The 26,920-nt window shown below is 38.6% G+C and overlaps 2 protein-coding genes across 4 annotated transcripts in view; one reads left to right on the top strand and one right to left on the bottom strand.

Moving 5' to 3' along the window:
• Positions 1 to 26,920, bottom strand: part of HERC3 (HECT and RLD domain containing E3 ubiquitin protein ligase 3) — a 125,017-nt gene that overhangs the window by 9,655 nt on the left and 88,442 nt on the right. For all 3 annotated transcript variants that reach the window (XM_011932464.1, XM_011932481.1, XM_011932472.1), the window contains 8 exons: positions 26,767 to 26,880; positions 20,812 to 20,835; positions 20,630 to 20,719; positions 18,922 to 19,092; positions 16,814 to 16,957; positions 15,725 to 15,891; positions 12,538 to 12,604; positions 11,968 to 12,050 (listed from right to left, as the gene is read on the bottom strand). In XM_011932464.1, the coding sequence (XP_011787854.1) occupies positions 11,968 to 12,050; positions 12,538 to 12,604; positions 15,725 to 15,891; positions 16,814 to 16,957; positions 18,922 to 19,092; positions 20,630 to 20,719; positions 20,812 to 20,835; positions 26,767 to 26,880 (860 nt within the window). The remainder of the gene's footprint in view (positions 1 to 11,967; positions 12,051 to 12,537; positions 12,605 to 15,724; positions 15,892 to 16,813; positions 16,958 to 18,921; positions 19,093 to 20,629; positions 20,720 to 20,811; positions 20,836 to 26,766; positions 26,881 to 26,920) is intronic.
• On the top strand, positions 1,007 to 2,978 carry NAP1L5 (nucleosome assembly protein 1-like 5). The gene has a single exon (XM_011932450.1). It carries the CDS (start codon positions 1,147 to 1,149, stop codon positions 1,693 to 1,695), a length of 549 nt encoding a protein of 182 aa, XP_011787840.1. The 5' UTR covers positions 1,007 to 1,146; the 3' UTR covers positions 1,696 to 2,978.

The following is a 26,920-nucleotide window of genomic DNA, read 5'->3' as shown; positions in this document are numbered from 1 at the left end:
AGGGTGGGGAAGAAGAGGGTGAGGAGGGTGGGGAAAAGGACAGTGCGGGGAGGGGAGAAGGTGAGGAAGAAGGCAGTGAGTGGGGAAGAAGGGGGGAGGAAGGGGGGAAGAAGGTGGGGCATAACAGTGCGGGGGAGGGGCAGGAGGGAGGGAGAAGATGGTGGCAAGGAAACGTGTGAAAAACAGATAATGGGGAAGGCAGGAAAGCAGATGGTGTTGGGGGAAGACCGGGAAGACGAATGTGAGCAGGGTGGGATAGATGGCATATGCTTTAACCAAGATAAGAGGGGGCCTTAGCCCTGGGCCCCATGCTCTGGAGAGACTTGCTTTTGTTCAGCCCCCCTCAAGCTTTAGTACTTCCCATAGACCAAAGATTCTGTAGAACCTTCTAGAACACACACCAGGACACAGGGAGCTCTGAGATTTCCTACGCAAATGACTCCAAAACTGCTTCCAGGGGTGTCCTGCTGAGAGACGACCTTGCCACCAGGGTATGTGTCGCCAGGTGTGTGGGATGGCCAAGGGGGTGTTGGGTGGACACACAGGTACAGAGCTTGGATATGCAAGCTGCCCTATCCACACACATGCACCCCCAGGTCCCCAAAAGGGTAGAATGGAGCCAGCTTGCCCGTTCCTCCACTGCCTGGAGAGGAATGTGGAGGAATCTAAGAGGTGATCAAATACTAGCTATGGAGAGAGATGCAGAGGTAAGCGAAGACATATGTACTAGCATTTGTAGAAGGGCCTGGATGGGGGTGAGGAGCACACGGAAAACGGGCTGAGGCCATCTAAGCAGTTCCTGAAGAAGCACTTCGAGCAGCCACTGACACTCCCAGCCCAGCTCTACAGGGGGTGGGTACATGAGTGGGCTGGGAACAGGGTGTCTGTCCAACAGGCTGGTGTTGAGGGCCCAGGAGACGTCAGGGTAGCAACAGGAGGAATCTGGTGCAGTATGAGCGCACGGCCGTCAGCTGATAGTGGCGAGCCAGTCAAGTGCCGCAAAAGCAGGGGGCGGGGCCGCGGCCGACGTCATTCCCGCGGCCGCGCGTCACCGCCACTTGCCGCATCCGCAAGATCTCTCTGGACCAGCTCGGGTGCAGGGCCTCTGCGGGATCCCTCCTAGACCTCTGCGGCTTCTCCCCTAACATGGCCGACTCGGAAAACCAGGGGCCTGCGGAGCCTAGCCAGGCGGCGGCAGCGGCGGAGGCAGCGGCGGAGGAGGTAATGGCGGAAGGCGGTGCGCAGGGTGGAGACTGTGACAGCTCGGCTGGTGACCCTGACAGCGCGGCTGGTCAGATGGCTGAGGAGCCCCAGACCCCTGCAGAGAATGCCCCAAAGCCGAAAAATGACTTTATCGAGAGCCTGCCTAATTCAGTGAAATGCCGAGTTCTGGCCCTCAAAAAGCTGCAGAAGCGATGCGATAAGATAGAAGCCAAATTTGATAAGGAATTTCAGGCTCTGGAAAAAAAGTATAATGACATCTATAAGCCCCTACTCGCCAAGATCCAAGAGCTCACCGGCGAGATGGAGGGGTGTGCATGGACCTTGGAGGGGGAGGAGGAGGAGGAAGAGGAGTACGAGGATGACGAGGAGGAGGGGGAAGAGGAGGAGGAGGAGGAGGCTGCAGCAGAGGCTGCCGCGGGGGCCAAACATGACGATGCCCACGCCGAGATGCCTGATGACGCCAAGAAGTAAGGGAGGCAGAGATGGATGAAGAGAAAGCCCACGAAGAAAACAGCTTGGTTTTGTTTTTCCCAGAATATTGGTGGACTTAAAAAAAGGCTCAGGTTTTTGACCAAAATACAATGTGAATTTATTCTGACATTCCTAAAATAGATTAAATTGAAGCAATTAGATCCTGGCCAGCTCGATTCAAATTTTTCATTTTGAACATAATAAATATATCAAAAGGTGTTAAAGAAAACCGAATTAAACCCAAAATTATGTTTTCATGGTCTCTTCTATGAGGATTGAGGTTTACAAGGGTGTTAGTAGATGCGAAGTAAAGAACGTCACTTTGAAACCCATTCATCACACAGCATACGCTACACATGGAACACCCAGGCCATGACTGAACACGTTTTCAGTGCTTAATTCTTAAATTTCTTTACTCATGACATTTCGCTGTGCAGAGAAGGCAGACCCCAAGAAAAACGTCATCTTTGAGACTTTGCTTTTGTAACGCAGACATCAGCTTTACACTTCACAGGAGATTGATGGCACTGAGGAAGACTGCAATGGAGATCATGACGCTACTGTTAATAAGGCTAGGAAAACTGCCATTTCAAGTTCTGAAAAATGTCTGAGTATTTGAATTTAGAGAACAACATGGTTCCAAGAAGGAGGGTGTAAAACCTGTAAAATACTGTCAACATATGTATTCATTAGTTACAATCTCATGTTTGTGTTTTCTTAGTAGTGTCTATTTACAAAGACGTAAAAAATACCCCAAATATGTTTAAGTATTAAATCACTTTACCTAATGTTTTAGAAATATTAATTTACTTGAAGAGATGTAGAATGTAGCAAATTCTGTAAAGCATGTGTATCAGTGTTATGTATTTTGATCCTTGTGGCGTCTTTCTGTCATGTAGCTTTTAGGGTGTAGCTGTGAAAATCATCAGAACTCTTCACTGAAGCTAATGTTTGGAAAAAATATATACTTGAAGAACCAATCCAAGTGTGTGCCCCTACCCCCAGCTCAGAAGTAGAAAGGATTTAAGTTTGCTTGTATTAGCTGTGCCTTCATTAGTTTGCTATGTAAATGTGACATATTAATTATAAAATGGTGCATAATCAAATTTTACTGCTTGAGGACAGATGCATACAGTAAGGATTTTTAGGAAGAATATATTTAATGTAAAGACTCTTAGCTTCTGTGTGGGTTTTGAATTATGTGTGAGCTAGTGATCTATAAAGAAACACAAGCTTAAAGTTGTTTACCACTGTGGTGTTAATAAAACAGTATTTTCAAAAAAATATACATAAAAGACTCAGTACTCTGACTGCCTGTATTCAAATCCCAGCTCTGCCTCCTATTAGTAATGTAGCTTAGGCAACTCAGCTAATACTCTCAGTGCTCAATTTCTCCTCATCTACAAAAGGGAATAGGAATAGTCCCTTCCTCATGAGTTACTATGAAGAGCAAATGGATTAATACATAAACGCCTATAGAATAGCATTCCAAACCATGGTAAGCGCTGAATAATTCTTAGTTATTATTATTACATGAAAAATAAAGACAGTGATTGGAAATTCAATCCTCCTTCTCTCCTGTTACAAAATGGGAGAAATGGACATCACTACATCAATGCCTTCCTATGTTTATGATTCCTTATTATGAGAGAAGAATGTGGCCTTTAATTCAGAAACACGGGAAATTAAATAAACTATCTTGTTTTGGTTTCCTCAACATAATATCAGGTTTTTATTATCTCCCAGAAAGGATAAAAGACTTCAATATAACATTAAAAATATACAAAAAAGGCTGTTTCAACTTTGTTTGCTTCATTCTGAATGAAGCAGAAAGTTTTTTTAAAAAACTGGACTCCAAAAAAATTAAAAAATCAGATGCCATTTGCTTCATTTTCCCTGCAGGGTTAAAATTACAAAGAAACAAAATTAAATTGCTTTATCCTAGGGAATGGAAGGCAGCACTGACCTGTTGCTAATAACAACAGATTGTTGAGTACAAACAACCTTAAGGTAATGTTAATCTTCCTTATGCTCAGGTCAACCAAAAGAGAAAATCAGAATAGTATATTACATACGAAGTTCTGATTATCTTAATCATATGATCTTAATAGAGAAAAAATCTAATAAAATTTAATATTCATTTCTTATATCCAGGAATGAGATTATCATTTTACTATTTTTCTGGGTACAGTAAAAAGCAAAAATCCAGATTGAAACACAGCTAAGAGGTATAAGTATAGGGAAATGTTTTTTACGTACAGAAAACCCAAGAGAATCAACTGAAAAACAATTCAATTTAATAAGTTTGATGAATTGACCAGTTATCAGATAAATACACAAAAACCAATAACCATTTATAGGCACTAATGATCAAAATATATGGGAAAGGCTAAAACCTCTAATAAGAAGTGCGTATAACCTATGTAAAAATAAAAAACAAATGTAACATAAGCCTTTGGATGTAAGATTGAATATCACAAAAATGTCAGTTCTTCCCAAATTAACTTTTATCACAATTCTAATCAAAACTCAAACTGGATCTGAAACCTAATATAATTACCATAATGCTCACCTTAAGAACAGCTAAGAAAACCTTTAGCAATTTGGAAACAGTTTAGATTTTTACCTCTGACTACAGACTAATTGAAGAAAATATACTAAATATTTATCAATTACATCAATTACTGGACAGGGAATGGCTCGGAGAAGAGTGATATAAGACCAAAAGAAGTAACAGACATGACAACACAAAAATTAAGAAATCACAGAGTTAAAGACACACTTTACATTTTCAAAAGCAAAAACAGAATAAAACCTACAATAGATACAGATGGCAAAGGGTTAGTAGTCTTAAACATAATGAAGAGTTCCTATGAATCATATGAAAATTATTAAGTCCTACTAGAGAAATACATAAAGGACATCAGCAGAGTCTCTAAAAAGAAGAAAGACTGCAAACCCTGACTGAGGCAGAAAGAACACACCTAGTACTGCATGTTCCTGAACCTGCAGCACTAGGTGAGCTGGGGCTCTGGCAGAGTCTAGAGACAAGTGTTCCTAGCTCTGTGCTCTGGCCAGCAATCTTTTTGTTTATGATAACACTTTAGCTATGGGGTTTTCTAGCTATCAGCTGTACCATTGTTGGCCACTTCTCTAAGGATACAGGGATGTTTGTGATGCCAAGCGATTTCTGCCATTTTCTAAGTGGGCTAATCTTTATACTCTTTCCTGGACTGCTTATTTGATAGCTTCTCTGGCAACCCTAAAACCTGCATCTAGCAGGATACCCTTGCTTCAAGGTAGGTCAAACACTATCATTCATAAACCATTTTTAACCTATTATAGGCCAAAATTAGCCAACAAAGCACAAATTAACTGGCAGAAAGAAAGAAAGGCAGCATGCAATACACAACCAACTCTCTGAGTATTACACAGAAAATTGGCATGCCAAGGCTTACTGTGAAAAATGGCATGGCAGCTCTCTCTACCTGAGAATGTACACTCAATGCATACACATAGACACATTAACACATACACACACACATACACACTTTTTTTTATTAAGGTGAAATTCACATAACAAAATTAACCTTTTTAAAGGGAACAATTCAGTGGCATTTGTACATTCACAATGCTGTGCAACCACCACCTTCTAGTTAATTCATTTTTTAAACAAAATATTTTAGAGGTAAACAGCAGTAAAATAGATCAGTACTGTGTAGAGTATGTAAAGTAGCCTATGTGTGAAAGAAATGCAACATTTTATAAGTGAGATTAAATTTCTTTTTAGTTTTTTTAGTTTTTTTTTTTTTTTAAGAATACACACCATTTTTCTAAGAACTGGGTGAAATGGTGATAATGACATATAAGGGAGTATAATTCATTAGCAAAATAAATTTATCAAAAATACCTATCAACAAATTCAAATGTTATACATTTTAATTCCATTTCACCCCTGAGACCTTATCATTAAAAAGCAATTTTAAAGGCACAAAATCCTTTATACACAAAAGATACTTGATATAGTCTTATTAAAAATGGTGGTGGGGGGAAGAGAAAAAAGAGGAATAAAAAAGAACATACAAACAAGTCAAATATTCAACAGTGAAGAAACAGAAAAATACACATTCACATAGCAGACCATGCAGTCATTATTAAGGGTGTTCATGAGGACTTTGTAATAGCATTTTAAATATAAGCATTGTCTTCACCTAAGTTTAAAAATTCAGACACTCCATTTCATATGTATATAGTTCTGTTTTCAGCTATTCCAATTTTGCTTTTTAAAAACATTACCTAGTTGGCCTGAAATGAAAAACAGCAAAGTCTTCAAAGTCATTTTTCTTCCTAGGGGGAAAGGAGGATGGGAACTCTCGAGCCCCAGCCTTAGTCCCTGAGAGGTCAGATGCTGATGCCCATGGAGTGCAGTCTGACTCAAACCACCTGGCTTTGAATCCTGGCTCTGCTTTAAAATCCTGGACTTCTAGCTGTACAACCTTGAACAAGAGACTTATGCCTATCTGTGCCTCAGTTTCCTCATCAGTAAACGGGGAGGCTTACATGTAAAATATTTCAAATAGTGTCTGATGCATGGTAAGCACTCAAGAAGTGTTACTGGCATTTTAATTCTGCTGTTCCTGTAATAGTCCAATGCAAATGCAATGCAGATCTTAAAGACTGCATCCCTCAGAAACTATCCTGAAAGATCAACTGAAGTCTGCCAGCAGTCCTGAAGTAGATCTTAAGGAGCAAGAAGTGTTTGTTATGCATGAGTTTTATTCTCAGGTTCTCACTATAGAATCTAGATGCCCTCTGAAGCACTTACCTTAAGTTTGGCATTTCTCACTATGTGATCCTTTTACTCTACTCTCCGCCCCCCACTGCCCCCCCAGCCCCATGTGTGTGTCATCTGTCTTTTTTAATATGGGGAAAATGGGAAGACAGCAATTGCATTTAATCTGATTGCATCAAATTGAGGTTAAACGTTAGGGAATCTAGAACGGTGTGTGGGTTTTTCACTAACGGTAATAACACCATGTTATAGACCATGAGAAATGCTTAACCATGAGTAGTCATGTGATATAGTATTATCCAGATGTGACCACCAGCTGGTGGCAAGATTTGTCTATGATGCAGCCACCAGTAATCAGCCACAGATGTTCTTTTACCTGGATGCCTACAACTCATTTGACTGTATAGGTTCTGTCCAAGGATAGAAAGCATTTTAAAACCAAATGAAATGGAATAAATTATGAATATAGAATTGGTATTCCTCTGGCATTTTCCCCTGGGGCAGCAATGCTAGCAAATATCTTACTGTTAACAAAAACAGCCTCAATGCCAGCAGTATCTGTGTATACAACTGCCTAAAAGTCCAGTAGGTATTCGTCTTACAGTTCTTTCATTTTCTTAGTCATAAAACGTAGGACTGCCAATGACTAGATTATGGCATATAACCAAGGAAATAATGACTATAATGATCAACTTTTTATAACTTCATACAGCCTTTCTTACCAGGACCTCAATGTACTTTGTTGGTAAGATTTCTATTTTGTGCAGCATAAAATGAAAAGAAAAAAAATTCATTCATGTCTTTTTCTGGTGGTCCCTAACCAAAACAGCCATAGTAAAGAGTGCAGCAGTAACCATGAATGGGACTGGTGTCCTTATAAGAGTCACAAGAGAGCTTGCTTTCCATCCCTGCTCTCCACCATTCTAGGATACAACAAGAAGTCAGCAGTCTGCAACGTGGAGGAAGGCCCTCGCCAGAATCTAACCATGCTGGCAGCCTAATCTTTGACTTCCAGTCTCCAGAACGTGACAAATACATTTGTGTTGTTTATAAGTCATCCAGTTTATGGTACTTTTTTACAGCAGCCCAAACGAAGACAGACAGGTAACTGTGATAGCAACAGGGTCTCCTGCCTGTCACTGAGTGACACAGACATGTACAGCAGTGCCTAAAGCAGCATGGATGAGTTCACAGTGTACTCAATGAGTACTCTGAAAAACCAAAATCTAAATTTCTACCTAGTACAGAGGCTGTTCCATACATCATGAACATAGTATAATGCAATCAAAATTTCTCTGTCTGAACTGACAACTCAGATTTTTCCATCCCTTTACAGAGCACCTTTTATATTTATGTCCTCTTCTCTACTTTCTAGTATCCAAATCTTAGTAGGCTTCCAAACTTAGCTCTATCCCATATCTGTCCTCCCAGATGCATCTGTCCAAGCTGATTTCTCTGAACGCCTTCAGATTCAACCACCCAATTTAGTCTTCATATTCCATTTATGGTTGCATCTGAGAACAGCTTATCACCCTAAACAAACTGTGTTATATTTTACTATTCCTGCACAGTTTCTCCCACAACTGTTGAGTCAATTCAACTGTTGATTCAAAGAAATGTCTTTTGAATAAGGAGAAAGACAGTGAGAGTGACAGGGAGAGAGAAGCAAAGAAACAGAAAGAGAGAAAAATTCAGACTTAGAAACAGAGCAAAAAAGACAGAGACAAAAATATGCTAAGAGAAATAACTTGACAAAGATATGAAAAGGAGTAAAAAGTTCTGGCAACTGCCTCAACTGCAGACTACATCGCCAATTGCCTATTCCTGCACTAGGTCATTCATTTCCCCAGCCACTGTATCATACTCACAGAGCACTATGACGACCCACCAAAGGATGAGGACATTCTGAATGTTCCCCTTCCTCAGGATGCTTGCTATCCCATTGTTAGCTTCTAACGAATGATGCACACATTATCTTGTCTGAAACCTAAAGCAAAAGCTAAGACATTGTTTGAAAGACTAAAGGCTATATATGTATCTACATATGTACTTGCACACATGTGCAATGTTTAAAGCAATCCCCGAAACAAGAAGGGAAGAGAAATCAACTGGGCTAACAAATCTGCTTTATGATCTGCCATAAATTTTCCCAATTCTAAAAACATTATCTGACTATATGGAATAAAAAGCCTGTTCTTACTAAGGAAATAAACAACCTGAAAATAAATTATTTACTGTTAACAAAAGTACCAATGTTATATAGATAAAGGAAACTGCTTTTAGCCCCAAGAGATTCTTATCAAGGGTTTTGATGCAACATTCTTACTTGAATCAAGACTAGCCTCTATATTAGGTTTCTAGAGCCAAGATAATTCCATTAACTGAAGCCATTTTTGTTGGGTGTCTAGGTGGCTTCTGCATCATTTCACTCAACTCTGATACTAGAGCTCACTTTCCCCAAAGCTGAGGCTTCTTGGATAATCTGGAAGGTTTACATGACACAACAAAAAAAAAGGTTACTGAATGCTGTATGAGATCATACTAGCTTCGAGTTGTTTTTTAAAAACGTCAAGGATGGGCTGCGCGCAGTGGCTCATGCCTGTAACCCCAGCACTTTGGGCGCCTAAGGCGGGCAGATCAGCCCAGGTCAGGAGTCCGAAACCAGGCTGGCCAACATGGCGAAACCCTGTCTCTACTAAAAATACAAAAATTAGCAGGGCATGGTGGTACACGCCTGTAATCCTAGCTACGGGGGAGGCTGAGGCAGAAGAATCACTTGAACACAGGAGGTGAAGGTTGCAGCGAGCCAAGATTGCATCACTGTACTCCAGTCTTGAAGACAGAGTGAGACTCTGTCTCAAAAAAAAAAACAAAGTCAAGGATAGAAGTCTGTCAGTATTTTTCTATCTTTTTTTTTTTTTTTTGGAAGATGAGGCCTTGCTTTGTTGTCCAGGCTGGAGTGCAGAGGCATGATCATGGCGGCTCACTATAGCCTCCACTTCCCAAGCTCAAGTGATCCTCCCACCTTAGCCTCCTGAGTAGCTGGAAGTACAGATATGCACTACCACACATCTGGCTAATTTTCTTTTCTTTTTTTTTCTTTTTTTCTAGAGACTTGGTTTTGTTATCTTGCCCATGCTGGTCTTGAACTTCTGAGCTCAAGCAATTCATCCACCTTGGCTTCCCAAAGTTCTGGGATTACAGGCGTGAGCCACTGCACCCAGCCCATTTCTATTTTCAAAAGGAAAGATTGTGGAAGAAAACCAAGATAGATCACTTGGATAGACTGAATTTAATAGGATCTCCAATTGCATCTTCCCAACTATTTCGAGGAAGAAGCCAATAAAAGTCCAGAGTGAGTTTTACTTAATTTTCCTGCATGCGTACAAAGAGCATCTAGTTTCTCCACATCTGTATCTTTTTTCATAGCTTAAATGAAACCTTGCCTTCCTCTCTAAAGGCTTCCAAAGAAAGACTGTCATTCTCTCACCTTTCCCACCCCCTACCTACCCTTTCCTTAAGCCAAGAAGTTTCATTGGTAGCCTATGGGCGAATTATGCTCACATCCTCAAGAGTCTGTATTTTATTCTAACTTATATAGCTCCTCCAAGAAATTACATTTTCCTTGTCCTTGTTTTTCATTTCACCCCTTCTTTCTTGTTGATTCTTGCTGTAAGCAACCTCAAATTCAATGGTGATTGAGGCTCACATAACTAATTAAAAAATATTCATATAAGACTTCTTTATTGAGATATATAAATTTTCTGCTCTAAACACAATCACCTGGGTATCACACAGACATATCAAAATCAATATATTCAAAATGGAACTTGTTCCCTTGAACCTGCTTTATAGACTCTGTTTTCTATTAGTTAGTGTTTGAATTAGAAACTTCAGCATTATTATCAATATATGCCTCTCTCATACCATCCATATATAATCAGACAATAGCTCCTATTTGGTTATATAACCAACTCTGTTTCCCACTGCCTTCGTTCTGGCTGTTATCATCATTTACCTGAGCTACCTCAAAAGCCTCCTAATGGGTATCCCTGCACATGGTCTATTTCCACATGACCCCCAAAGTAATCTTTCTAAAATAGAAACCAACCATGTTCTACTCCAAGCGCCATTCAAGGCCTTGATAACCTCCACTCTGATGCTACTACGGTCTCCCTTCATCCGTACACCACTCCCCACTCCACAAGTATCCAACATTCTCTATCATGTGTCAAACTGTAGAGTCGCGACTCACCGGGTGCCTAAAATGTTTCCTCCAACTTGCATTCTTTAATGTCTGATAAAAGTTGTAGCCTCTTACTCAAGTACCGTGGCACCTAGGCTAAAACTTCTATCACATACACTGGATTCTATCGCAATTATTTCCATACATTGACCCTTCTTAACTAAGTCACACTTCTTAACTAATCCCAAGCTTCTAAGGATGGAAGTTATTCACCCTCTATACCCAGCAATATGGCTGACACACAGTAGTCACTCAGTGTTTGTAAAGTAAATTGATTTCATGCAAATTAGCATAATTTAATATAAAAGTAAGCAAAAATGAGCATCTTCTCTCCTCTAAAGAGTTAACTCAGAGATTATGAATCATCTTGAAAAATCAAATGTACCTGAATTTGTTGTTATGATCCAGAGAGAATAACTTAATTTAAAACCTCTACGATAAATCATTCAGCAGTAAAATAGCAGTGATAGTAAGCACCTTTATAAAATTCATTTATTCAACACATATTTTTGGAGCATTTTTGTGCCAGGCACTCTGTTAGATACTAGAAACTCTGTGCTAGACGCTGGGAGTTCATTCATTCCAAAGTATTTTCCAATAAATTATCTCATTTCATTCTCACAAACATCCCATGAAGTAGACAGGACAGTGATTATAATCTCCATTTGGCAGATGAGAAAACTGAAACCAAATAGTTCATGTAACTTGCTCAGAGTCAAAGCCAAAAAGATGCAGATCTAGAACTAAAACAGTTATCTCCTGAATCTAGTCCTGGTGCTTGCTCTGCTATTAAAAATTATTTAGGCTGGGCATGGTGGCTCACGCCTGTAATCCCAGCACTTTGGGAGGCCGAGGTGGGTGGATCACGAGGTCAGGAGTTCAAGACCAGCCTGCCCAAGATGGTGAAACCCCATCTCTACTAAAAATATAAAAAATTAGACGGGCATGGTGGTGCATGCCTCTAATCCCAGCTACTCCAGAGGCTGAGGCAGAGAATTGCTTAAACCTGGAGGGGCAGAGGCTGCAGTGAGCCGAGATCATGCCACGGCACTCCAGCCTGGGTCCGTCTAAAAAAAAAAAAAAATTTAAAATCTGTAAATTCTTGCCCTATCACCCTTACCTCCCCTCTGAAGAAGGTATTAACGTTAAAAAGTAATTTTTATTTTGGTCTTAAATGTCAAACGGCAGAAATATGAAGTAGCAGCATCTGCAACAGTCCAAGGCCAGGGCTAACCTGTTATCCTTGCACACAGTCACATTATCTCCCCCAGGTATCAGCTTCTTCTGTTCAATCACTCCATAGCTTTCTCGGCAGATCTATATTTAAGGTGGAAAAAAGAAATATTTCAATTTTGTTGACCATTCATCTTTGTAGAACTCAAATGACTGAGAGAGCCTTTAGGAACAAATGTAGTTTCATGACTATTACAGAAAATTAGTGGGAGAATAATGAGAACTTGAGTCAGAAAACATTAGCACATTAAAAAACATCTTTTGTTTTAGGACATGGAGTTGCCAACAAATGCACTCAAGGAGAAAATGACATGAACTCAAGAATATGTGTCAAGAGTAGGAAGGATTATTTCTTCAATAATTTTCCTAAGTGCATAGATTAATCATTCATTCATTTATTCAACACACTCACTGAACTCCTATGACACTCAAGACACTATGACTAAAATAAGTTTTTTCAAAGAAATCCCTGACATTTTTCTGTGATTTGAAGAAGAACTAATGTTAATTATCACTCTACAAATGGTAAGAGAGACAGCCACAATCCTAAGTAAACTGTGGAAATTCTTACCGTGAAGTTGAGGCAGAAAGTCTCCTCCACGTCCTCCCCAGGGTAATCTAAAAGCTCTTGGAGACTCCTAATCATAGAATGACAGAAAAGGAAAAGTGGAAAGTCAGATACTGCTGCAACAGTGTTTCTACTTCAGTTACAAGTCCAGATCATTTCCAAGGAAAAACTATGAAAGGAGATTCTGGAATAAACATAAATCCAGACGGACAGAAAATCATGTACCTACACCTTGAAGACAATTATGGCACTAGACCTATAAAACATTCATTAATTATTCTCTCTTCTTACCGACAAATCTTATTAGACTTGAAAAGAAATTCAGATGGATTTTTAACCTAACATACTTGTGTCCTCTTAACTCTGAAGTAGTTTGCAAGTGTGTGTGTAGATATATAAATGAGGAGATGGTATTGCAGGGGCCTCCAGCCAGCTTCACTGGCTTATGCATTAGTAAAATAATCCTTCCATCATGAAAAAAAAAAAAAAGCCACAAAGCCACCACATCCACTTGGGAATTTTAATGGCTTACTTGTTAATGCAGAAGTCTCTATTTGGTAAAGACCAGGGGTGCCCAATCTTTTGGCTTCCCTGAGCCACGTTGGAAGAAGAATTGCCTTCTTCTTAAAATACACTCACACTAATTTTTTTTTTAAGAGATGGAGAAAGGAAAAGAAGTTGTATTTGAGAGGTTATGCATTGCACAGGCATATAAAGCTGATACTTTGCATGCCAAATGTGTCCATAAAAATATACTGTCTCTGTGTAATTCAGCACAAAACACTGCTAACTGTCCTTAACAACAATATAATTTTAAAAGATTGATTTCAGACACTCCAAAAATTCACGAGCCAAGAAAACTATCATAGTTGTTCACCTTCTCCCTAATGTTAATCAGCGAAATGAGTTTCTTTTTAAATATTTTTTTCTTCCTTGAGACTGAAGAGACAAAAATAAGTCTGGTTTTGTTATTAGTACACAGATAAAATATATATTAAGGAAAACACGTCTTTACTTTTTTCTTCACCCAGTTAGAAAGGCTTTTATTATTACTATTATTATTTTACTTTAAGTTCTGGGATACACGTGCAGAATGTGCAGGTTTGTTACATAGGTATACATGTGCTATGGTGGTTTGCTGTACCTATCAACCTGTCATCTAGGTTTTAAGCCCCACATGTATTAGGTATTTGTACTACTGCTTTCCCTCCCCTTCCCCCCTCCCCCCGACAGGCCCCGGTGTGTGATGTTCCCCTCCATGTATCCACGTGTTCTCATTGTTCAACTCCCACTTATAAGTGAGAACATGTGGTGTTTGGTTTTCTGTTCCTGTGTTAGTTTGCTGAGGATGATGGCTTCCAGCTTCATCCATGTCCCTGCAAAGGACATGAACTCATTCATTTTTATGGCTGCATAGTATTCCATGGTGTACATGTGCCACATTTTCTTTATCCAGTCTATCATTGATGGGCATTTGGGTTGGTTCCAAGTCTTTGCTATTGTAAATAGTGCTGCAATAAACATACATGTGTGCAGGTGTCTTTATAGTAGAATGATTTATAATCCTTTGGATATATACCCAGTAATGGGACAGCAGGGTAAAATGGTATTTCTGGTTCTAGATCCTTGTGGAATCACCACACTGTCTTCCACAATGGTTGAACTAATTTACACTCCCACCAACAGTGTAAAAGCATTCCTATTTCTTCAGAGCCTTCCCAGCATCTGTTGTTTCCTGACTTTTTAATAATCGTCATTCTGACTGGCATGAGATGGTATCTCATTGTGGTTTTGATTTGCATTTCTCTAATGACCAGTGATTATGAGCTTTTTTTCATGTGTTTGTTGGCCACATAAATGTCTTCTTTTGAGAAGCATCTGTTCATATCCTTTGCCCACTTTTTGATGGGGTTGTTTTTTTTTCTTGTAAATTTGTTTAAGTTCCTTGTAGATTCTGGATATTAGACCTTCATCAGATGGATAGATTGCAAACATTTTCCCCATTCTGAGGGTTGTCCGTTCCCTCTGCTGATGGTTTTTTTTGCTGTGCAGCTCTTTAGTTCGATTAGATCCCATTTGTCAATTTTGGCTTTTGTTGCCCTTGCTTTTGATGTTTTAGACATGAAGTCTTTGCCCATGCCTATGTCCTGAATGGTATTGCCTAGGTTTTCTTCTAGAGTTTTTATGGTTTTGGGTTTTTTACATTTAAGTCTTTAATCCATCTTCAGTTAATTTTTGTATAAGGTGTAAGGAAGGGGTCTAGTTTCTGTTTTCTGCATATGGCTAGCCAGTTTTCCTAGCACCATTTATTAAATAGGGAATCCTTTCCTCGTTGCTTGTTTTTTCAGGTTTGTCGAAAATCAGATGATTGTGTATGTGTGGTGTTATTTCTGAGGTCTCTGTTCTGTGCCATTGGTCTATATATCTGTTTTGGTACCAGCACCATGTTGTTTTGGTTACTATAGCCTTGCAGTATAGTTTGAAGTCAGGTAGAGTAATACCTCCAGCTTTGCTCTTTTTGCTTAGGATTGTATTGGCTCCATGGGCTCTTTTTTGGTTCCATATGAAATTTAAAATAGTTTTTTCTAATTCTGAAAGGAAAGTCAATGGTAGCTTTATGGGAATAGTATTGAATCTATAAATTACTTTGGGAAGTATGGTCATTAAAATAGAATAATTCAAATGTTTCTAATATAAAGAGAAATATTTAAGGTGCTGGATATCCCAGTTACATTGGTTTGAACTTTACAAATTATATAATGTATTATATTATCACATGTATCCACAAAATATGTATATCTATTATGCTTCACCAACAAAAAAAGTATAATTAAAGAAAGAAGATACAGTATTTTCAGGGTGCAAAACCCAAGGACATGGAAGGTCAACTTTTCCAATCCATGGGTTCTTCTAGGGCCCCTGCAGGACTTGAGCATATGTGGATTTTAGTATCTGCAGGGTGTCCTGGAACTAATGCCCCTTGGATACCAAGAGACAACTATACCGATAACACTGGCAATGCTTCAAGCAAGTAGCTGTACAGCTACATCTTAGACAAAACACATATAACAGGGTCTAACCATAGGATGCAATAAACTCAGATGTGTACAGATAGTATTTTCAACCTTTAATCCTCATGCCAGAGGCAGCCACAACAGTTTCAGATACCAATCGCCTTTTAGCTTTGTACCTTCCTTCAGTGGGTGACAACTCCTTTAAGTCTTCCAAGCCAGGCTTTACATTGAGTAACTTCTTGTAGAGAGCCAATGGGAAGTGGAGATCAACCACAGTAGAGTTGTAGATAGCTAGTCCACAGGTTATGCCAATCAAGTGAAACCAGTTGTGCTCTACAAAACACTTTTTAGGACATATACAAAAGTGTTAAAAAGAAATGCAATGTTTGTGGCCTTCAAACATTCTACCATTTCCCTCAAAATATTTTCAAAATAAAAAAATAAAGGTCTCATTAATATTTAGTTACCTTCTGTAGCAAAGAAACACACTGACAAAAGTTGTTATCCCTTAAAGATGCAACGTAGACAGAGTTAAGCATTTGCACCTAGTGATACAGAGAACAGCTCATAGTCATCTAGAGCAGGGCTGTCCAACAGAACTTTCAGCCACGATAGAAACATTCTATTCTGTCCAATCTCATATGGTAGCCACTGGCTACATGTGTCTACTAGGCACAGGAAATGTGGCTAGTACAATGGAGCAAACGAATCTTTGTTGTTACTTAATTTTAAATAAATAATATATAAATAACCACATGTGGCTAGTGCCTAGTGGCTACCTTTTGGTATGGTGCAGATCTAGGAAGAAAACTCTCATAGAAAAAATGTAAATGACAGTCTGATTGAAATTAGAATGCCTTTAAAAACTTAGCTCTCCTACTGAAGTTTCAAAAATAAACTGTGCATGCATATGTATGTGTGTGATAATATATTATCATTGTTATTAAAATCAGACATATTTGATTATTGACCTTCCACGTGTCACAAAACCAATTTATCACACTGTTTCTTTTTACCCTTCTCAGATAACAAGACTTGGATCTTACCTACTAGAAATGGAAATGGGACTGATGGCTCACAAAATGCACTATGAGGTCTTGGCAACAAGTATAAATGAAGACGGGATAAACATTTTAATTACTTATAAACATTTTGAATTATTATCCTTGCTATGTTCCCCTTTGCAAAGTCAGAAATTAGGGGATTGGTCTGACAACAAAAAGAAAGTTTAATCCATCTGTTTAACTGTGACACCACTTACTTACCGTATCTGAAAACCACAAGAGATTTGAATCTTGATAGTAGGTAAACATTCCATAGATGGGATTCAAAAGTTCTTTTAACAGTAAAAGAAAAAATTCCTTTGTAACACCACCAGCATCCACTGCTTCTTCACCATCAAAGATTACCTTAAAGTAATGGAACAGAATTAATGCTTCAGGGAAATCTATGACAAATTTTATCTCTTTTCAGCAGACCATTTTCTAAACTCAGGACAAATGAAGGAAAGTATAACAAAGAATATACACTGATGCAACGAAAACTGCTAGGTGTGTCTGTTGATTATTGTTGGTAAAGTTTTAACAAGGTACTTATAGATACACAAAATTTTTATTAGGTGCTTCAAGGGATGCAAAGGAAGTCAGAAATTTACCACCTGTCCTTAGAAAGTCTACCATCTATTGGCTGGGCGTGGTGGTTCATGCCTGTAATCCTAGCACTTTGAGAGGCCAAGGCAGGCAGATCACCTGAGGTCAGGAGTTCAAGACCAGCCTGGCCAACACGGTGAAACCCTGTCTCTACTAAAAATACACAAATGCGCCTGGCGTGGTGGCAGGCACCTGTAATCCACTACTCGGGAGGCTGAGACAGGAGAGTCGCTTGAATCTGGGAGGCAGAGGTTGCAATGAGCCAAGATTGCGCCACTGCACTCCAGCCTGGGCAACAAAGAGCAAAATTCCGACAAAAAAGAAAAAGAAAGTCTACCATCTGCTTAAGGCAGAAAGACAGACATAAAAGCAGAGAATACTTTTTAAAGAGTCAAATATATAATGAGAGGTAAATATTCTGGCACATAGAAAAAAATGATTTTTCATTTAACTTGAATAAAAGAACACTTTCTGGGAGAAATCACTCTCCATAGGGTTCTTGAAGTAGCTGCTGCATGTAGAAGGGAAGAGGGTATTCTAATCAGACACAGACATGGGCTCTGTGAGGGAGTGATAGTAGGCATGCTGGATACATAATGGTTATTAACAGTAACAACTACAGCAAATCAACAAATGACACGGAGATTACTACATGCCAGCTCTTAAACTCTATTAACCTAATCCTCAGAACAGCGTTATGCGTAGAGTCCTATTATCCCCATTTCAGGGATAATGACTCAGGCACAGAGCTAAAAACAGCATTCAAAAAGCTTACACTTGTGGCTGTCTTCAAGATTGCCTAGAGCAGGACAAGAGTAAAAGTGGGACAGAGACTAGGACCTGGATTACACAGATGCCAGCAGAATACTGCTACAAAGCAAGAACTGCCTCACCTGAATTACCTATTGAAAACAGGGCAAAAAGAAAAGCTGTATCAAAAATATAACCCAGAAGTTCTGGGGAGAACCACCAGGCAGATTGATGTGACTGATGCTACTGATTAGGAATTTTGGAAAGGGTAAATTATGGAGCATTATTTAGCCTTTATGGAGATGATCAGTTCATTTCATGCCTATTACATTTCTGAAAGTGGAACTTATAAAAAGATTAGCAATAGGGATATGGAAATTGTCTGAGGGAAAAGATGAATGACTTTAAACAATTTGAAATAATTCACTAAGTATTTCTAGAATACCTACTGTGTACCAAGCATTATGCCAAGCCCTGGAAATATGCATGATCTATGGAGAGAGAAATTTTTTTTCATTTAATAATTTGCAGGTACTAGGTGTGCCTCTCATAATAGGCCAATAGCTTCCCAGATGATTTTACTACCTTTCCATTTTCCTATTTTACCTTGTTTCTCTTAAATCTTTGATTTCCACAATCTTCCTAAATGATAGCTTAATAGTTGTAATTAGTCAAAGCTTTCATTTTTGTTGTTGTTTGCTTGTTTTTGATAGAGCTGGAACTGGTACACCAAAGACAGCAGAAGAAGACAAAGAAAGCACTCTAAACTTTCAGATAATCCACTGGCATTTTTATCCAATGTTACACTGAGATGTTCTGTTTGGTGATTTGACAAAAGAAGGTGATTCAATTCTTGTAAAATGAATGAAAGAATGGCTACACCCTACAATTTTAGTGAGATCATTGCTGCCTAATCAACACTGTTTGAAGAAAAATTGCGAAGGTATTTAGAGGAATATCCTGAAGGAACTCACTTTGAGAGGCTTTTTCAAATCAATATCAGAATGAATGCTCAGCTCTCTTAGGGCATCTCCGACAAGGTTGTTTCTGCGAACGTGAAGGACCAGGAAGGGGCTTCTGGCCAGCAGAGGCTCCAGGGTGAGAAGCATGAAGACATTCTGCAGGTTGGCTCCATTGACTGCCACCTGGAATGGCACAGTCAAGAACACAGTTACTCAGAGCACACGCGTGAGTGGGGAGAGCAGTCAGCTGTGCTTCTGGACTTGGCGGCGCTGACTGCACCTCCATTTGGTTCTTTTTTTCCCTCTTAACTTCCACAGATTTTCTAAGTTACTTATGTTTACACAGCACACAAGTCTTTCTAATCTGGACTCACAGAAACTAACTAAAACAGTTTATGAATCATATGATCTATAACCAGGTCCAGGAAAGTGACTTAAACCAGTTGATTAATACTAAAATAGTATCATGCTTAAAGAAACATGGTAGAAAGTGGGTAAAAACCACAACTTTCAAAATGGCAGGAAAAGAAAGCTAATAACCACTTGTTAAAGAGTTATTCTTTGAAAAATTTCATTTCTCTTGAAAACCTCTAAACTGTCAATATAACAGATACAGCGATATGAAAACAAACACATATATAGATAGATGCAGTCAGAGCTGGAAAAAGACAGACAGGCAGACAGTCAGAGAGATGGAGAGGGAAAGATAAATGAAGTTATATATCTATATCTACCAACAGTAGGAATTCGAGGATTTGAGCTACTAATTCACAAATGTTTTTGTGGCTTGTCAACAATTATACTTTATAATAAAAATGTGTATTTAAAATAAATTATTAAATAAATCTCTATAACAAGTTTTTATTCAACAAAGAATTCCCAAGTTCCATTTAACTCTCTCTGTCAGGAGTCAGCAAACTAAGGCCCCACATATCAAATCCAGCCTGCTGCCTGTTTTTGCACAGCTCTTGAGCTAACAATGGTTTCTACGTTTTTTTTCTTTTTCTGAGATGGAATTGTGCTCTGTCACCCAGGCTGGAGTACGGTAGCACAATCTCGGCTCAGTGAAACCTCCACATCCTGAGTTCAAGTGATTCTCCTGTCTCAGCCTCCCGAATAGCTGAGATTACAGGTGGGCACCACCACGCCCAACTAAGTTTTGTATTTTGGATAGAGACAGGGTTTTACCATGTTGGCCAGGCTGGTCTTGAACCCGACCTCAGGTGATAAGCCTGCCTCGGCCTCCCAAAGTGCTAGGATTATAGGTGTGGGCTGCACCCGGCACGGTTTCTACATTTGTTTAATGGGTGAAAAAAATCAAACGAAGAATAATCTTTCACCACATGTAAAAATTATATAATATGCAAATTTCAACATACACAAAGTTTTGTTGGAATATAGCCATGCTCATTCATTTATATATTGTCTATCACTGCTTTTATGCTAAAATAGAGTTGAATAGTTGTAACAGAGACCATATGGTCCCCAAAGCTTAAAACATTTACTAAGTCATCCTTTTGCCAATCTCTAATCTACATAAATGTGTATCCACCTATGTGTGTTATATTGAACACAAATTACTGAAAAGTTTCAAACAGCTTTAAGAATTATAATGGAATTTCAACCAAATATGTCTTCTCCTATTAGAAAAAATTACAACTGAATGTCTAGAAAGGGAGAAACACATTAAAAAGAGGAAATAATTTCTAAAATATAATACCTGCATCTGTAGTTCAGCATCTGTCTGTAGCATTTTGGTCTTGGCTTGGGCATCAAAGATGAAAGGGTAGGAACAAAGTGTTACAGTATCCTAGAATAAAGCACATTACTGACAGTATTATACTATTCCACAGAAAGTATAGCTGGAAAAATATAAAAGCAAATTTAAAAAGGATCATTTACCTGTATTATTGATGGTCTAGCCTTCTGTGTAAAGAAAAATAAAAAGTCTCTTACTTAAATTGTAAAACCTGAATTTTAATCCCTCCAAAAGTAAAATATAAATAACAAAACACAGAACCAACCTGACTACTGGCCATAGAACTAACACCATTTCAATGGCTGACTAAATTTCAAGGGAAAAAATGTTTTGATGGCCACAGAATGAGAAAAAGAGCAAAAGCAATTAAAAAATATTTTTTATGACTTTTAAAGGGCATGTCACTAACTCTCCACAATTCACAGCATTAACAGAATTCTCTTTTATAAAAAATCTAATTCCAAAACAGGAGCTTTATAACCTTGACTTCACAGGTTAATCTTTGTTGGGTAGTGGACAATACAAATTACATTTTATTTGCTAAATGATGTTGCATCTTCCTACACACACACACACACACACACACACAGGCTGCTACTCTTAGGAGAAACCAAGTATTTGGAAAGAATTTCAGGAGCTTCTAAATAGGACTTTATCTAGTAAACTGTTGCTGACTCAGCACTTAGACTAGTACTCGGCCTACAGAATGCATTCCATGGATATGTGAATGTACCTGTTAATAAACTTTGGAGGGGAGTAATGGTAAAAATCCACAACCACAATGAAGGACATCTAGGAGATGAGTTACAGTTTCACTTTTTGTTAAGTTGTGTAACAAACATTAACTTAATATTAACTTCATAGAAACAAAAAAAAATCAACAATATAGGTCATGTTGATCTGTAGCAAGAATTACCAAACAGAAAACCATAGGTGTATTCTCAGAGATCTGGGAGTACTCTATATATTTCTTAATGATATCCTAAACAAAATTAGTAAAACACATTAAGTTATATTTGTTTGAATAACTGCATTGGCATGATGTTATTATTTAATTGTCCAAGTGTAGTGAGAAAAGAGAGAAGCAGTCTTGGCATGTGGATGCTGCATCTGCACCTAAGAAAAGGCCAATGCGGTCCTGGCTTGCTGCATGAACATGGTTTAACAGTAGTTGAAGGAGAAAAGAGAGGTGAGTCATCCCAGCCAGATGGGCAGTGGAACTCAAACACCAGGGCCTGACAGCACACAGGCCACATCCACAATGCAACTGGGGTTTAGATTCAGTAAGACGTTTGATCATCACATAAAATCAATGAGGCTAATCTGCATTTTACTGCTGTTAAAGTTTTGCTTGTATTTAATTTATAAATTTGGTTTTATAACTGTACTATATCAGTACCATATGAACAAGCAGCATGTGCCTCCTTTTGTCCTTATGGATATTTAAATACAATAATTTAAAAGCAATTTTAATTAAAATCTACCCTGTTAACCCTTTATAACTAGGTTCCTCCAGGGGTCTTGGCACATTTCTCTAGACAGAGAAACACTAATCGAAGAAACAATTCCAGTCCAGTGAGATCAGGTATGAAATCCTGCATATATCATCCAGACCAATCTTACTCACTCTCATGCCTACATATCCAATTACTTTGAAGTTAGAAGTCAAAATGACTAGAAACAAAAAAACAAAACCACACCATAAAACAGCACTATACAAAAAGCTAAATCATCTTCTAGTCTAGGTACCTACAAAAGATATAAGCATCCCAGGAAAGAAAGCAGGCTTAAAACTGGTGCCAATATTCAGAATTTCCTCACCTGTTTCTCAGAAAAGATTAGTTTACGCAAAGCATTATTTGCCTATTCTCAAGGGAAAAGAAAGATCTTGAATGTGTGTTGGTCTATAAAGCAAGATAAAGTTTTTAGATACTTCAAATATAAAAGTGACTATGGAAGAAGTGATAACACAAAACAGTTCTGGCATTACAGAGTCCAAGCCTACTTAGTATTTTTAAGTACATACTTGCATTTTAGTTGGTGTAATGCAGTTATTTCAGACATCAATCAGCAGTTTTTTCTGTATTCCTTGGCTCTTTCCAGTCCCACTCCTGATCTCTGACTCTCTCTCCCCACCCTCTTCCTGTAATCCCCACCCCAAGCCTCCCTGCATCCCTTAAATATCCACCTTCTGTAGCTCATAGTCCCTCTCAGCATCCCTCACCTTACTCCTTCCCACACCCCAGAGTTGAAGGAACCCAGTTTTGGAAGCAGGCTGATCTCTCTACTGGAGAAAGGGAGGAGTTAAATTGAGGGCAGGGTCACCATTCTCTCCATTGAGAGGGATGGCTGGAAAAAAATCCAAAACTGCCTCAGTTAGGAGCCACAGCTAAAGCCAGAGAGACACTGCCCAGAGCTGGTGGTCTAGAGAAGGTCTCAGGTGAGCCAGCAAGGCAGGCAGGAAGATAAGGAAGCCTTACAAAACAGAAGTGACAGCTCTAAGGAAGGCAAAGGATGGAAGGGTATTCAGTCAAAAGAAGCTGTGAATCTGTAACAAAGGTCTGCTTATACATCCACAGACTTTTCATAAGTCTGTAAGTTTTTGTATTTCATATATAAGAATTTAATTTCATTTTTATTCTGTGAATGCTGAATATTTTAGAAATCGTACTCACACTTGTATTTCCGTATTATACAAAATAAATCTGCATGATTTTGTGCCACTATTGCTATTCATAACCTAGAAGGATGCACATAACCTGAGAGGCTACTTGTCTTGGACTATCCATTCCTCAAAAATGAGTTTCACAGACTTAAAACTAGTAAAGTACTAGTGGACCATATTTCAAGTCTCCCTGCCTGAAACAGGGCTGCACTGTGACCTAAGCTCATTTCTAAAGCATATGAAATAGAAGCAATGAATAAGTAAATGGAATAGAACAGAAAAATTGGGAATATCGTTTTTTTAAAATACGAAGTCAACATTTCCTAAATATGGCTGCAAGTGGGGCAGGAGGCACTACACGCACAGGTGCAGTGCTGGAGAAGAAATACAGCCTCCTCTGCCTTAGGGCCTGTCTTGTCTCACACGTGCACAATACTCACAACTGGAGACAAAACACTGCCTAGCTTTGTCTCCTTTAACACATACAGCAAGATGTCGAGCTTTATCTAGCTTTTATTTTTGAAGGATTGACATTGTGGCACTGACTTTCCCCACTTGTGCTGCCCTCTAGAGGAGCCCACCACTCACTCACTCTGTGCTATTTGGTTTTTAAGTGCAGATAAGGCAAGCTGCTGATTGAAGTAAAGGAACCACTACCACCTCTTCTTTAAAAGGAGTAAAAATCAGCCACTTTAGAATGTTCCTTTTGCACACATGTGTTAGATCCCTTTGGGAATTTTTTACTGCTGCTTCTGGGCTAAACACTCTGCAAAGGTAGACACCATATCCATACATGTTTCCACTCCCAGTGACTAGCAGGCAGACAGCACACATTAGGTGCTCAAGAAGTGTTTAGTGAAAAATAGTTATTGAGGGCTTATTATATGCTAAGTACTCTGCTAAGTAAGGTCTTTCCATGCTTCCTCACATTTAATTTCCACAATCTGTTAAAATTCTTATTCACAAAAGAGGATGCTGAGCCTATAGAAATTAGGTAATTTGTCTAAGGCCACGGCCATTAGACCAGAGTTGGGAATTGAACCCAGGTCTTTTTGGCTGGAGCATGTGCTCAACAATATGCTACACAGCCTCAGCTAGTAACAAGCTAAAAATTCCAACACACCAAAAAAATCCATTTATTATTTAAAAGTAGTTAAAATAAACAAAAATAACATATGAAATAGCTTTAGTATTTTAAGTTAAAATCCAAAATATCAAGAAATTTAAAATTCAATTTCTAATATCATTGTACCTCATACACTAGAAAAAATTCCACAAAAATCACAAAAGGTCATAGACTAATTTCATGTAATTTTCCATATTTCTTTAATAACTGTTACAGTTATTGAAAAGACGAGCATCTGTTATTCAAGATCTGATATTTGTTTATCAAATGTTAAGAGAAAGGAAGCTTAAAATATTGTAAAAGTTACTTAATTATCTCTACTCAGAGACTACTGTCATAATAATCTAGATTTTAACATGAGCAACTTCTTCTTCAGGGTAAAAAAGAATTACAATTTGTTAGACATTTTATTCAGCATTAAATCACAGAAAGGACAGATTAGAAATCAGAAGAATTGACTTTTATTGCTAATGAAACTGGTGGAAAAATTGTTTAAGTTCCATTTCCTCATCTAGAAACAAAGCAGTTGACCTAAATAATTCATCAGGCTTATTTTACCACTCATAATGTTATTATTCAGTGAATAATTATTCATAAATTGATAAAACAGAAGGGCTTATTTTTTAATAATTCCTAAATCTGAAAGTGAAAACAGAGTTCATTACTAGCCTTCATGTTAAATTTCCCAAGTCAACCCATTTAGAACACTCTAATTCATTTATATTAAAAAGTATTTTCTTGGCCAGGCACAGTGGCTTATCCCCTGTAATCCCAGCAGTTTGGGAGGCCGAGGCTGGTGAATCACTTGAGCTTGAGTTCAAGACCAGCCTGAGAAACATCACAAAAACCCCATCTCTACAAAAAATACAAAAATTAGCCAGGAGTGATGGCACACACCTACAGTCCCAGCTACTCAGGAGGCTGAGGTGGGAGAATGGCTTGAGCCTGGGAAGCAGAGGTTGCAGTGAGCCGAGATGGTGCCACTGCACTCCAGCCTGGGTGATAAAGCCAGACTTTGTCTCAAAAAAAAAAGTATTTTGTTTTCTCAGGGTAATCATAAAATCTTATTTAAAAATAAAACACTGTATGCATTTTTTAAGTCTCTAGAGAAAAAAATACAACATTGTGTCTAGCATTCATCATCCATTATGTGACAAAGAAAACAATCCTGCTTGTTCAGTTAGATCAGCCTATTGAAATGCCTTGCTTTTGGAGACAACTGCTGACTTCCAAAAACCCCACAGGAAAAATATTGCCCTAATATTGATGATGAACCTGCTACACTGGCAAGGACTCACCTCAAATCTGCTGCCCACGGCTTCACAAAATACAATAAATTATCATTCTGTTTTCCGACCTAACTCAAATTTGCACATACTCCACAGACGGGAGATCCCAAAGAGCCTTGCATATATCCCAAGCCAGTGTGCTACCAAAAGGAGTTCCTGCCATGCCAGTGGTGGTGGGCAGGAATCCACAGGCCCCTGAATGGCATATCTAAAATATAGTGAGACAGCGCTGGATCAGGGATGTGTGACACTTTCACACACATAATTCTCAATCAGAAGGGGCCTATGGGGTCCAGGTAGCTGACATATGATGACTGAAGTAGGCTGTCAGAAGACAATAATTACCAAATGATCCTTCCTCAATGGCAGGGATAAATTAAGCTGCAGTGGGAATTGTGGCATATACATAAGCCTCATCTAAAGAGTCACTCTTGAACTCTGGCCACTTGCTGTCATATGGGAAGACAGGTCGTATTGCCAGATCTTCCAAGTTTCAAGGAAAGCTAAAAATTCATATTTGTATTTGTCTTGGTTTTTTTTTTTTTTAATTAGGGTTCTAAAAAACCTAACATAACATGTACCATCTTAAGCATTTTTAAGTGTACAGTTCAGCAGTGTTAAGTATATTCACACTGGTGTACAACTGGATCTCCAAACTTTCTTATCTTGCAAAACTGAAACTATACTCATTAAATAGCAACTCTCTGTTTTCCCCTGCCTCCAGTCCCTAGCAATCATCATTCTACTTTCTGTTTCTGTGAATTTGACTACTTCAGATACTCTGATTTTTAAAAGGTGGCAACTTTTAATGTGTAACATTCTGGGTGACTACTCATTTATGACTCCTTATAACACTGATGATTACTTAAAGCACTTACAAGTTTCTAGAATGCAAAAGGCCAGCTGGATGAAGAATAGGTGAGACACTGACACCAAAGTCAAAGACATATTATAGCACTCACACGTGCTTTTCTTATAAAAAGACTAAAGCTTTAAAATGTGCTTTATGAATTCTTACCATCCCTGCTTGATGCAAGAACCACATGAGGTAGTCTTCCTGAATGTCCACGAGACTGGAAATCTCAGGAATGTAAAATGTATCATATTCCACATGCTTCACCTTAAGATTTACCTAATGAAGAACAAAATACAGACAACTAAAACATGGCTTC

The sequence above is a fragment of the Colobus angolensis genome, unplaced genomic scaffold (genome assembly GCF_000951035.1).
Source record: "Colobus angolensis palliatus isolate OR3802 unplaced genomic scaffold, Cang.pa_1.0 Scaffold123, whole genome shotgun sequence".
Lineage (NCBI taxonomy): Eukaryota > Metazoa > Chordata > Mammalia > Primates > Cercopithecidae > Colobus > Colobus angolensis.
The sequence above is the reverse complement of the archived record's forward strand: the minus strand, read 5'-3'. Positions and strand labels throughout refer to the sequence as shown.